The sequence below is a fragment of the Equus przewalskii genome, chromosome 12 (genome assembly GCF_037783145.1).
Source record: "Equus przewalskii isolate Varuska chromosome 12, EquPr2, whole genome shotgun sequence".
Taxonomy (NCBI): domain Eukaryota; kingdom Metazoa; phylum Chordata; class Mammalia; order Perissodactyla; family Equidae; genus Equus; species Equus przewalskii.
In genome coordinates this window covers 29,963,045-29,976,215 of record NC_091842.1, presented here as the reverse complement: position 1 = coordinate 29,976,215, position 13,171 = coordinate 29,963,045, and the positions used below count along the sequence as shown (strand labels likewise).

Genomic DNA, 13,171 nt, shown 5'->3' with positions numbered 1-13,171 from the left:
TCAATAAATATAAGAATGAATGAATGAATAAAGGGTTTAGATAAAAATGGAAAGAAATCTGCTTTGTCCTTTGCCCTGCTTACAACTCACAGTGGCTCCCCACTGCTCTCAGGGCACAGCTAAAACCTCGCCCTTGGCCAACAAGATCTTGCCTGCTCTGGCCCTTTCTGATCCCTCCCGCTCTGGATGGGTCCCTTCTGCTTCTCCCCTGGATTCCAGCCACCCCACACTGTCTTCAGGTTCCTCCAAGGACCTGCTCTGTCCCACTTCATACTTTTTTCCAGACGCTGTTTTCTTCAGCTGGGAACACAACCCAGGCCTCATGAAACCAGACTCCACTATATCTCAGCTCAAGGTCCTTCCTCCAGGAAGCCCTCCCTGGCTTCCACCAGCAGCGGCCAGGCCAGAACCCTTTGAGGCCCTTGCACTCCCATTTCCTCTGCCTAGCTTTGCTCACAGCTGTCAATACTCTTTTTTTTTTATTTGCTGAACCTGTTCTCCTCCCGTAAAAAAAAAAAAACCACTTAAAAAAAAACCCCACCGGAAACCCCAACACTTTAAGCTCCATAGGAGCAGCCCAACTTTTTCTCGTTCCTAGCAAGTCCTGGCAGATAGTAGATGCTCAGTAAATATTTATTGACTGTATCTGTGTCGAAGCAACAGCACAAGGAGCATTATCACCTGAAAGTAAATTATCCCATAAAAACTCAGTCACCCTGAGCGGAACTGGGGGCCAATAAAAAAATCACAGGAAACGATCCTATCTGACGCCTTCACTCACTAGGTCCTTGGTGGGGGAGGGGGAGTGTCTCGAATTCTAACGCTGTTCCTGTTTTATTTGGTATGGCGGTGTGTGTGTGTGTGCGTGTGATGGAAACCACACATCAGGCGGGGGAGGGAAGGAGGTGGGGAAGCAGGAGAGGCGTGGCTGGTGTCACAGCAGAGCTCCCACTCCCCTGGCCCCAACTCTTCTCCCTCTGCTGCTGCCTGTGCATTAAACAGCTCTGGGGCAATATGGCAAGATGGTTAGCGTTGCAGATGCCTCCCTTCCCAACCAGCCTGTCTGGGCTCAAAGCTTGGGTTTGCCACTTACTGTCCGCATAATCCTGACAAATCACTCTGCCTGGCAGGGCCTCAGCCTCCCCCACTGCAAATGGGCATAACGCTCCCATTGGCCTCATGGGGTTCTTGTGAGGAATTATACAGGTTAATTCATGTTGTTGCTAAGAACACAGCCTTAGGAAGCCCCACGGCTGTGAAGGCCTGTTAATTCTTACCGTGTCTCTAGGCCTCAGTTTCTTTACCTCTAAGGTGAGGATCAATAACCTGGTTATTGTGCTGCTCAAAGAGGTTTCCAGAAAATGCCAAGATGCTTCACACACAGGACATTGGGAACCTCCGGGCCAGAAGTGCCCTGGAGTCAGACCGATCCTGTGTCTGGGTCCCAATTCCGCTACCTGCCAGCTGTGTGACCTTGGGCAAGTCACTTCACCTCTCTGAGCCTCAGTTTCTCCATCTGCAGAGGGCAGATTCACGGGACTATGCACCTCCTCCTGTTTCTACGTCAGCTCTGGAAGTCAGCCGGCTGGGTTCTGACCCTGGAAAAGCCCCTCAACCTCTCTGCCCCTTGTTTTTTGCCTTCGTGAAAGGGGAGTGGGACGAGTCAGGATCCAGTGGGGACGCAGCAAAGGGGCTGGGCAGTCTCCGGGTTCCCCTGGTGGTTATGATTACTGGTGCCGTGGCCGTCGTTATTGTTACAGCAGGATTGGAAAACGGGGCGGAGGGGCAGGACACAAAGACGCCCGGGGCTTCTGTGGGGGGCAGCACCGGCCCCCCGCGCAGCCGATGGGGGCGGCGGGTCGGCTGCCCCCACCCTGCGTGCCCGGCCGCGCGGCGGGAGGGAGGAGGGAGGGAGGTGGGGGGGAGGAGGCAGCGCGGGCGGACGGGGCGGGGCGGCCGCATCCCCGTGACGCGCGGGCCAACCAGGCGGCGTTGCGGCCCCGCTCCTCCGCCGCCTCCCGCCTGCGCCGCCGCCAGCCGGGCCGTCCGCCGCCCGCCGCCCCCCGCCGCCGGCCGCATGGCGCTCCGGGGCTTCTGCAGCGCCGATGGCTCCGATCCCCTCTGGGTACGTGCTCTGCGGCCGCCGGGACGCTGCGGGGAGGGCGGCCCGGGAGCCCCCAATCGCCGCGGCCCCCAGCTCTGCAGCCAGCCCGGGGGTCCCGCTCCCACCCCACCCCACCCCATCCCCCGCCGCAGCCGCCCCCCGGGGGTGCAACTGATGGGGGAAAACTTGGGGGGGCCCAAGTCCAGGGAAGCGGGGCGGTGGTGGTGCATGTGCCCAGCCTGGTGGTTGACGGGGGGGAAGGTGAGGGGCCAGAGCCTGGGGGAGGGGGCTGGAAAGAGAGGTTCTTGTTGCTTTGGAGTCCCTTCCCCATTAAAAATAACGCGCCCGGGAACGGGACGCCAGAGGTGGGGACAGGAAGGGGGGCTGACTCTGTTTAACTTCTGCCATCTCTTGTGTGGGTTGGTGGCCCCCCCCCCCCACCTTTCGCCAGGAACACCCCATTGCCAAAGGGGCTGAGCTGGGGAGGGCTCAGGTTGTGGAGAGGGCGCTCCCCAGGGGCTGAAGTCTGCTCCCTTCCAGTTTTGCATCCAGGTTACTCTGCTGTGGTTACAGATCTTTGACATCTTTTACTTTCTTTCTGCTTGATCACGATGGGGAGAGTTTGGGGGAAAAGGAGGAGAATTGGGGAAGTTGGAGGGACAGCCAGGAAAGAAGGTAGGGCTGCTCGCTCCCTGCCATGCCTGCCTGGCCCACAGGTCAGGTGTGGGGTGCAGCTGAGGACGCCGGGGACCCTAGTGTCTGCGGGTGTGCCAGGCCCCTGCTGGAAATTAGGTGCTCTCCGGGGGACCCGCCTTGGGTTTTACCCCGGCAAGTTTTCATCTGAATGGGCAGCGCTGAGCCGGGCACGTCTCGCTAGTCCACTTCCTGTGGCTTAATCCCCAGCGTCTTGGGCATTAGCTTTCCTCTAATGCGATTTGCCCCTTTGTTCCAGGAGGGCACGCTGGTGTCATGCCATCTTGATTATGGGTAAACACCAGAGGCAAATCTGGATCTGATAGTTTTTCCACTTTTGTTTACGAATCAGGAGAGAGCAACATGTCTGGCTCTTCGGAGCTGGTGATCAGCATCCCCAGATACCTTCTTGTCTTGTTTCGTGGTCCTCTCCTGGCGGCAGGCTGAGTTCAGAGGGTTGGAAAGTGATCCGTGAGAGCCCCAGGGAAAGGCTTTATTTTTGGGAGGGGTATCCTTTGGTAGAACACGCAAACACACCTTGGTATGTGTCACATTTTCAGGCCAGTGGGATCGGAGAGTTACTCCAGGGCTGGAAACAGTACGGATGCTTTGCATTCAGGGTCTTGTGATTGTGATTCGAGGGCAGAAAATTTGCAAAGTCGACTCGAGTTAGCAGACAGAAGAAAACCTGTGGCGTCCAGGTGCCCCGCGCCAGGTGTAACAGCAGCAAGATGATTTCTGCAGCATCCACGTGGGCATCTGGCCTAGTGTGGCTGTGAATTCTGGAGTATTTACTTGTTTCTTTTCTTCTAAATTGCAGAGGGGAAAAAAATAGTCAACCATAAATTAAATTCTGCGTCAGGATATATTTTATTGATGGCAACTGGCAGTTGATGGCTAGTGAGGTTTTCTAAAGCCAAGTGTTTCTGGGGGTGTCCTCTGTTTATTTAGCTTAAGCAGCTCGTCCTGGTAAAGCCTTGCAAGGACTTTTTGATACAGAAATTGCCAGGTGGTTCGGTTGCCTTGGGCATGACCTTCACCTCTGCCAGGCCCTGCCTGTCTCCCCAGTCTTTGGCCTTTCAGACTGAGCTCTGCCCCTCCTCCGTCTGGATTCCTGGACTCACCAGACTTGCCCGATGCCCCAGTTTGTGGAGGTGGCCTGAAACCGGAGTTTGAGAGTGCCCAGCTGGGGCATGCGAGCTTCCTGGCAGCCAGAGAAACCAGCTGGAATAGAACGCACGTACCTCCTGCGTTTTCCAGGATGGCACGTGCAAGGCCCAGAGAGACTGGCCTCCCAGCCCACTGGATGACTGGGCGACCTTGGGCAAGCCACTTTGCCTTTCTGTGCCTCAGTTTCCTGATCTGTAAAATGGGGGCAGGGGCCAAAAATGTCCCAACCTGCTCTGGTTGTTGGGAAGAGTAAATGAGTTCATCTGTGTAAACATCTCAGGCCGTGCCCCGCGCAAACGCTGGTTATTATTATTCGTTCCGAAGATGGACTTGTGTGTTTCAAGTCGCTTGACCTTCCTTTGGGCCCACTTTTTCTTTCGCTGGTGGGGATGGGATTGGGCCACCCATCCCCTCATGCCGGCTCCTCCCTGACCGAGGGCGTGTGCTTAGATGTCAAGGTGACTGGCCCACATGACCCTCTTATCATAAGAGCTTTGTTTCTGGGCCATTGCCTGCTGTTGGGCCCCAGGAAACGTCCAGAAAAACCAGAACGTGGAAACGGCCCAAGATGAGGGTTCCGCTGACTTCCTTCCTTGCTGCAGGCAAATGCTCTAGGATGAGAAAGGAGAAAGCTGGTCATCTAGATGGAAAATAGGGGCTGCCCTTTTCCACTGGGCCTGCTAGGAGGAGCTGTTTTGTGGCTGATGTTTGAATGATGGTTGGGAAAATGGGCCTGGGCCTCCCGTTGCAAGTTAATTTTTAAAAAATGGATACTGATAGGTTGTATGTTCTGGGGAGAAAAATTGGAAAAATGTCGAAAAGTAGAGAAAACAAATCGGTCAGCAGGCTGGCGTGGTGGCTCAGGGCGAGTGCTTGCATCCCCTGGGTCAAATCCTGACTCTGCTTAGGCGAGTTACTTCCCACCTCCATGCCTCAGTTTCCCCACGTGGAAAACGGGGGTGCTAACACGGCACTGAGGGAACAGCGGTCATAGGGTGGGGAGGAACAAAGGCGTGAATCATTGGCAAGTACTTAGAAGTCTGCTGCTTGGTATACAGTTGGCGTTCAGTAAATGCTTATCGGTCTTGGAGTCAGTCTGTTTCCTGCCTCAGTGGCTCCCCTTGGCTTTGCATCAGACTATGAAGAGCCAATTTTTTGTCCATCTTCCAAATACCCTATTGGTTTTCAGACCCATCTCTTCCTTTCTCCATCTTCCTCTCTTCTTCCCCTTTTTGTCCGTGCCTCCCCCCCCCCCCAGCCTCCCCCTCTCTCCCTTCCTTGTGCATCATTAGAGCCAAAAGGGATCCTGGAGCTCGGGGGGGGGGGGGGCGGTCCTCCTGTCCACTCGCCCCACTTCAGGCATGTGGAGTCTCGGGCCCAGAATGGCAGTGGGACAAGGGAACAAGGTAAATGGCTCCGGGAGGAGGCAAGGGGAGCCTTTGAGAGGACTGGGCAGATCCGGGGCTCCGTGCAGAAGGAGGCCGTGGCCAGTCCGTTTGTCTGTGTCCTCCCTCCCTCAGCTGGACCAGCTCCGTCGGTGATGTTCTTGGAGGTGCCTCACTTCTGGAACGCGGTGGTGGGCCCACCTTCTAGGAACTGATCCCTCCCTCTGGGTGTCTCACGGGCATCTCCGACTTACCATGTCCCGAAAGGAGCTTGGGACCCTCCTCCCTGAGCCCTCCCCATCTCAGTTAATGGCAGCCCCGTTCTCACAGAGGCAAACCCCCAGCATCCTTGACTCCCCTCTCTCCCTCCCATCCCACGTCTGATCTGTCAGCAAATCCTGTTGCCCGTTCCTTCGAGATGTTTCCAGATCTGCCTGCTTCTTGCAGCCTCCCCTCCTACGGCTCTGGCTGGAGCCACCACAGGCTCCCTCCTGGGTTTGAACACTCCCTCCTCCCTGCTCCCCCTGTCCATCCTTGACCCCTACAGTCTAGTCTCAATCCGGCAGCCAGAGGATCTTCCTAAGACACAGTTCAGATCTTGTCTCCCTTCTGCTTAAAACCCTGCTGTGGCTCCCCACTGCCCTCCAGGGAACAGCCGAAGGGCTTAGAGAGGCCTCTGAGGCTCTGGCTTCATCACCTCTCTGACCTGCTTGCTCAGATGTCACCTCAGGTCGCCCTGACTCCCTGCCACTTCCTTGGGCTCCCAGTCCGTCCCTGCTGCCCCTCCCCTGGCACTTACCGCCTTCTAATACAACAGATATTTGACTTCTTTACTCCCTGCCTCAGTTTCTGCCTGTGGAAAGGTCATTGTCACCGGGGCAGTGGTTTTGGCCTGTCTCTGTTTTCATGGCTGGAATCCCAGCACCTGGAACATAGTAGATGCTTAGTAAATGTTTGTTGACTGCATGAGTGATCTGCAGCACTGGAATGACTTTCGAGCTGGGTCAAAGCCTTTCCGGAGATCTCTAAGGATGAAATAGTCACTCACCTGTCTGGGAGGGGTCCTCAGGTGGACCAGCCCTCCAGCTTCCACATTCGATTGCTTATATTTTATCTTGCAAGTGTCAGACCGAGTCTTGTCTGTCTCTCTTTTCCCAGAACCCTGCACACAGTGGGCTCAATTAATATTTGAATTTTTTTTTAAAAGATTGGCACCTGAGCTAATAACTTGCCAATCCTTTTTTTTTTCTTTTTCTCCCCAAATCCCCCCAGTAGATAGTTGTATATTATTAGTTGTGGGTCTTTCTAGTTGTGGTACATGGGACGCTGCCTCAGTGTGGCCTGATGAGCGGTGCCATGTCCCCACCCAGGATCTGAACCTGCGAAACCCTGGGCCACTGAAGTGGAGCGTGTGAACTTAACCACTCGGCTGGCCCCAACATTTGAGTTTGAATGTTTCAGGTACGGGTTCCAAACAGAGGGTTAGATCTGGCCCACCAGTGTGCTAGTTTGCCTTTTTAAAAATTATGAATTACTGTAATTGCTAATATTTATTGATTGGTAGATTTCACAGAAAAATCTGGATTTCTGATCTCTCCTGAAAAATTAGATCTGATAGCACGAGGGCCTGCCTTTGGCCGTGCTAGTGGTCAGCTGGGGCTGCCCCCTCCAGAACGGGCCTGCTCACTCCAGTTTGCCGCAGTCCCCACTCCTCCCTATTGCACCTTCAATTCTGAGGCCCAGTGTCTGTTGCCTTTTTTCGCTCTGCTTTCTCACCTTGTTTGCGTCCCTCGCTGATGGAACCCCCCTGGCACCTGTAGGTATCTGAGCTGGCATCCCCTGCTTTGAGCCCAGCCTTCTGGTGAAGTGACTGGGGCCCATCTGAATCACTGGTTTGATGCTGGAAAGACCCTGGCTCCAGCACGAGCCCGGTTGGCAGGAGAGGGAGGATAAACTAATTATCAATGCCCGAGGAGTTGGAAGCAAGCATCTCATTTGCGTGTCAGCTCCAGATTTTCCTGGTGGGATAAGGTTTGGGTTTCATCAGGTCTTAGGGGCCCGTCACACAGCCCTTGGCGTGGAGGAAGCTGGAGAAGAAATTCTGGGCAAGACTTTGGCCCATGTCCTCGTGTTTCCCAGGGAGTTGGAGGCTGTTCGACTTCTCGTTTGGCTTGTTGGGGTTGCCTTGGAGAAGCTTAATGAGATGTCAGGGGGTTAAACCCCAGTGAGCCACAGAAGGACCTTGCGGGCTGCTTCCAGGCTGTTCCGCTGAGGGTGCCTTTTTCTCCCCTGATCCCTTCTGGTTGGCATGCGTGGGACCCTTCGGTTGCAGGGGGACAACGCCCATCTTTTGAGGTCGGCTTTGAAGCGCTGCTCTTTCATTTTAGACGGCCCCGGGGTAGGTGGACAATTATAACATCCAGATTCCGCTCAGATGTCTCCTCGGTTTAATTGTGGGGTGCACCTCCTGGGGCAGCTTGCCAAGTTCTGGAAAAAGGGTCTAGATGACTGGGGAGGGTGGCTCTAGGCAGGCATCCCAGACCCGTAGGTAGTAATTGAGGTTTTATAGGGCTTTCTCCTCCCTTTCCGTGAGCTGTCTCTCTGAGAACCTCAGTTTACCCTCTCTTGGCCTCTTAGGGAAGTCCTTGTTTGGGGATGCCCTCCTCTTCGGAAAGCATTTATCAAGTGCCTGTTTTCCAGGACAGGACTTCAGTATGGTCCTTGAAACACTGGATTCCATCTCTTGTTCTTCCCACAACCGTTTCTCACTCGTTCATTTATTCAGCCTTATTCACTGAGTGTTCACCACATGTGGCCAGTGTTCTAGACGCTGGGAATACAGCCATGAATAGAGAGACGAGGCTCGTGCTCTCATGGAGCTTTCACTGGGGGTGACCCAAACGAATTTGAGTAGTGGCAGGTGCCTCAAAGACATAAACTGGGACCAATTGGGGGGATGCAGGCTATGATGGAGCGATGTCCAGGGAAGGCCTTTTGGAGGGCGTGACACTGGAACTGTGACCGGAATGATAAAGTGGGCTGTGCAAAGGACTGGGGCAAGAGAGAGTCCCAGGTAGCGGCAACAGCAAGTGCAAAGGCCCTGTGGTGCTTGCTGTGGTCAAAGTATCACCGAGTTTAACTCAAAGGACTGCAGAGCCCATCTCATAAAAATCTTCCCTGGGGACCAGCCCGGGGGCGTAGCAGTTAAGTTCACACACTCCACTTTGGCAGCCTGGGGTTCGTGGGTTCGGATCCTGGGCACGAACCTATACACTGCTCACCAAAGTCATGCTGTGATGACATCCTACATACAAAATAGAGGAAGGTTGGCACAGATGTTAGCTCAGGGCTGATCTTCCTCAGCAAAAAACAAAAAAACAAAAAAACCCCAAAACCAAAAACAAACAAAAATCTTCCCAGGAGCATTCTGCAAAAATGCATAAAAGACTAGTAAATGGCTTGTGGGGATAATAAGGGCCTGGAAATTCCCAGGAGCACGCTAACCCCAGCTTGTCAAGGAAATGGAGGAATACTTGCTCCCCGATAGAGCTTCTGATCCATTTATGTTGGAAAGAGTCTCAGGTTTTTAAGATTAAAATTTTTTTTTTTACGAGTCTTAGCTGTTTCTGATCATCAGCTGAAGCCCCTCAGGGTCAGACCCGGGGCGGGGGGGTTTCTCCGTTCTCCAGCTGCCCATGATTCCCTCCAAGGGCTTTCTCCAGCCCTGAAGGTGCTTGCTTGCGTGATCAAGATGACTTTCTATAGATTGCTAGAAAACTCTTCTTTTAAAACTAGATGTTACTGAGTTGATCTGGCTGATTGCATGAGAAAGATCTGGGGTGATAATTTTTTTGGTTTGCGCTGTTCCTTTTCAAAAGGCGAATAGTCTAGAAGAACATAAAGGGAAAGTAAAACTTTCAGGACTTCCCCTCCCCACGCTCGGTGCCCAGAAGTAGCCATTGCTGCTAGTTTCTCGGGTGTCCTTCTAGAAAAATTTCAACCATATCAAATAGGTGTGAAGGGGTGGGTGGGAGACAGTGGCTTGTGTCTCTCTTTTTTCTCCCCAAGTGGGTTCATACGCTAAATAATGTTCTGTATCTTGCTCCCTTCGCTTAAAAACCTGTTGCTTTTCTGTCCATGTTGACTCCACGCAAATCGAAAGAAAAAGGAAATGACACTTCTTTACAAACCACAGGTGGTTCTGTTCCGTGACTGTGTCGTGTAGCCCGCCACTCCCCTCTTGGGCGCTGTCGGGGTTGGTTCCAGATTTTTGGAATGGTCCACAGGGCCTTCTGGAACTTTCCCGGGCCCTCATCTTTGCGCGTGTATGCTGATGGATGTAAATGGCTAAGTGCCATATAGCCCTCCGTAAGAAATTGCTGGGTTGATGGATATGTGTGTTTTGAAATTGGATGCTTCTAATTATCAGCTGGCTGCCATAGTTTATACTTCTCCGATGGACCCACGAGCATTTATTAAGCGCCTGTTGTGTGAGAGCACTGAGCAAGCTGGGCATTGCCCGGGCTCATGTTGCTTCCTGTGTATGAAAGGGTTTCGTCGAGCTGAGTTAACCCTGACATTCCAGGGGCTCAGTCTGCAGAGTGGCTGGTTTTGTTCCCGTTTTAAAAAGGTCTATTAAAACTTACACATTCTTTGACTTCTCTGTGGTTTAGAAAAGTCCTTTTACATCAATAATTTAGCAACATGTAAAAGTTTTGCTCCTAATCCCACCATGCTAATGCAACTCACATTTAACTTTTTTATATGTAAACCTTCTGGTTTAATTCTGGAGTTTTCTGATTGCCAAAGTCACACTCCTTGTGACAAAATGGCAGAGAGATATTTAAATAGAGCATTAACATGCTTCTCTCTTGAGCTAACCAATAACCAAGATATTTTTCCATTCCTTCCTCTGGAATCGTGGAAATACTATAAACGTAAATAATATGGTAAAAATAAAATGGGTGGTTATAATCATTACTCTGTTTTGTTTAACGTACATGTCAATACATGGAATCTCACTAATTCTTTGTAGTAGTTTAATATTTCAAGTTATAGATTTGCTGTAGTTCAGCCATTTCTCTGTTAATAGGGGACGTTAATGCAGTTGCTTGCATTCATTTCCCATGGTTTTTTTTTTCTGCTTTTTCTCCCCAAATCCCCCCAGTACATAGTTGTATATTTTAGTTGTGGGTCCCTCTGGTTGTGGCATGTGGGACGCCGCCTCAGCGTGGCCTGATGAGCGGTGCCACGTCCGTGCCCAGGATCCGAACCGATGAAACCCTGGGCCACCGAAGCCTAGGGGACGAACTTAACCGCTTGGCCATGGGACCACCCCTCATTTCTCATTTTTAGTTCCTGTAAATAATGCTCCAATAAACATCCTTGTACATGGGTAAAAATTATGTAAATGTTTTTAATGGGTTTTGGGGCTGGCCCGATGGTGCAGCGGTTAAGTGTGCACGTTCCGCTTCGGCGGCCGGGGGTTCGCCTGTTTGCATCCTGGGTGCGGACATGGCACCGCTTGGCAAAAGCCATGCTGTGGTAGGCGTCCCACATATAAAGTAGAGGAAGATGGGCATGGACGTCAACTCAAGGCCAGTCTTCCTCGGAAAAAAGAGGAGGATTGGCAGCAGATGTTAGCTCAGAGCTAATCTTCCTCAAAAAACAACAACAAAAAAAGGTTTTGGCTGGTTCTTTTCCAGGAAGGTTGTAGCAGGTCCACTCTCAGCAACAGTGAATGGGAATCTCCATGTCCCTGCTTCCTTCTCAGCCCTGGACGTGGCTGAGTTTTGTTCCCTTAATGATAAAAAATATCTTATTTTCGTCTGTACTTCCCTTACGGTTACCCGCCGAGCATCCCGCAGTGCAGTGCCTGGTGATCTGTGTGTCCTTTTCTGTGCGTGTCTTTCCGGGTCTTTTTTTGCACTTCTTTCCCCGGGGGTTTTGTCTTTCTCCTGTCAGTTTGCAGGAGCTCTTGGTCTCTGGGGAATCTTGCCCTTTGTGTGTCTTGTGTGTTGCAGATATCTGTCTTAGGCTGTCGTCTGTCTGTCTGTCATCTGTGTGTGAACATCCACTTCTAGTCCAGGCTGGTGTGTAGTTTTGCGAGGCGGCGCGCGTGGAGCGCATACCATTTTCACTCCTATGTTTTTCATTGGCTGATGTAAGAATTTCCCCATATTCCTGCATAACTTTTAAAATTACGCCTTTAAATCTCCCAGCAGTTGTTCCTTGTATCGGCGGACTATAATTTCACGTAATTATCACCTGTGGTTTGACATTTCCATGGCTGGTTTCCCCCTTCTTTTTTTTCTCTTTTAAAGAAAGCATTGTAATGAATATCCTATGAATAGTGCCCGTCCACTTATTTCCGTAGCAGCTCCAAAGAAAGCCAGAGATGCAAAGACTAGGGTCAGGAGGCCCCCATTCGGGAGCCTGGGTTTGAAAATTGGTCCTGCCGCTTCCCAGCGCGCGACCTTGGGCCTGGCCCTGACCTTCTGGGAACCTCGGTTTCCTCATCTGCAAAGTGGGGGTCATGATCATGCTGTGTGTCTTCGAAGCGAGAGGGAGAAAAGAGGCAGGATGTAGAGGATGCTTAGCGGATGTTGGCAGACACTAGCCACGATAACGGAGGAGGCGGCTGGGCAGCCAGGGCCGGCGGTGGACAGCTGAGCCTGTGATGTGGCGTTTCTCTTCCGGTCTGTCATCATCCTGCAGCCCCCGGGGCCAGGCAGGCCTTGGCAGAGTCAGGATGGAGCCCAGCCCCAGAGATTCAGACACCTGTCCCTGGCATCTGGGACCGTTCAGGGTAATCCCCCCAGTGTTTAGGGTGTGTGTAGGGTGCCTGGGTCTGCATGAGGCATGCCGGGCGTTGGGCGTCAGCTCTGAAATTGGGCTGATGTGGGGGAAGTTCATTCTGCGGCTTTTCTTTGTAGGTTAGGATTAAGAAAAGTTGCTTAACTCCCTAAATCCACGGTGGGCTGGAACACCCCTGAGAGCTGCTGACACTCACGTACTTGCGAAGTGCCAGGTTTTCTGTTAGTATAAGCGTGTTAGTGACTGAGTTACCTAAAGGGACTTTTGTCTCTTACTCATGCTTTCTTTGTCTGAGCTTATAAGTGAGACAGTATAAAATGAAACAGTGCAGAAACGAGTTTAGTGAAATGTGGAAATCCTCCACAATCACATACTTCTAGGGCTCATCTCTTATTGGCAGATGGGGGTTTTAATTTTCAGTCCCTTTTCTCCACGTATCCTGCTTTTAAAAACGAAAATGGGATCCTGTGGAAACATATTTCTTATTTTCATTTACCAGGGCATCTGGGATAGGACCCATTTTTAATTAACACATATTTACGGCAAGATGAAATGTCAAGATGCAGCTGATTAAGTCGTTTGCTAATAACTGTTCCCTCTCGAGGTGGTTGGTCACAGGTTTGTTATTTTTTATTTATTTATCTTTTTGAGGAAGATTGGCCCTGAGCTAACATCTGCTGCCAATCCTCCTCTTTTTGCTGAGGAAGACTGGCCCTGAGCTAACATCCGTTCCCATCTTCCTCTACTTTATATGTGGGATGCCTACCACAGCGTGGCGTGCTAAGTGGTAACATGTCCACATCTGGATCCGAACTGGCAAAGCCCAGGCAGCTGAAGTGGAACGTGCACAGTTAACCGCTGCACCACCGGCCCGGCCCCCACAGCCTTGTTATTTAACCTCTGTGGACGAGGAGATGCTGGGGAAAATGTGACACCAGGCTTGAGTGGGTGGGCACTTCTTGGACCCTCTTAGATGCCCCTGGAAGGAGACGAAAGTTCTGGG

At 51.9% G+C, this 13,171-nt stretch overlaps 1 protein-coding gene across 4 annotated transcripts in view; it reads left to right on the top strand.

Moving 5' to 3' along the window:
* The first annotated feature begins 1,964 nt into the window (after positions 1-1,964).
* ABCC1 (ATP binding cassette subfamily C member 1 (ABCC1 blood group)) overlaps positions 1,965-13,171 on the top strand; it is a 126,438-nt gene continuing 115,231 nt past the window's right edge. Inside the window, exon 1 of one of the 4 annotated variants that reach the window (XM_070566659.1) lies at positions 1,965-2,125. In XM_070566659.1, coding sequence (XP_070422760.1) covers positions 2,078-2,125 — 48 coding nt within the window. In that variant the 5' untranslated portion in view covers positions 1,965-2,077. The remainder of the gene's footprint in view (positions 2,126-13,171) is intronic. The other 3 variants (XM_070566658.1, XM_070566661.1, XM_070566660.1) reach the window with 3 other exon arrangements.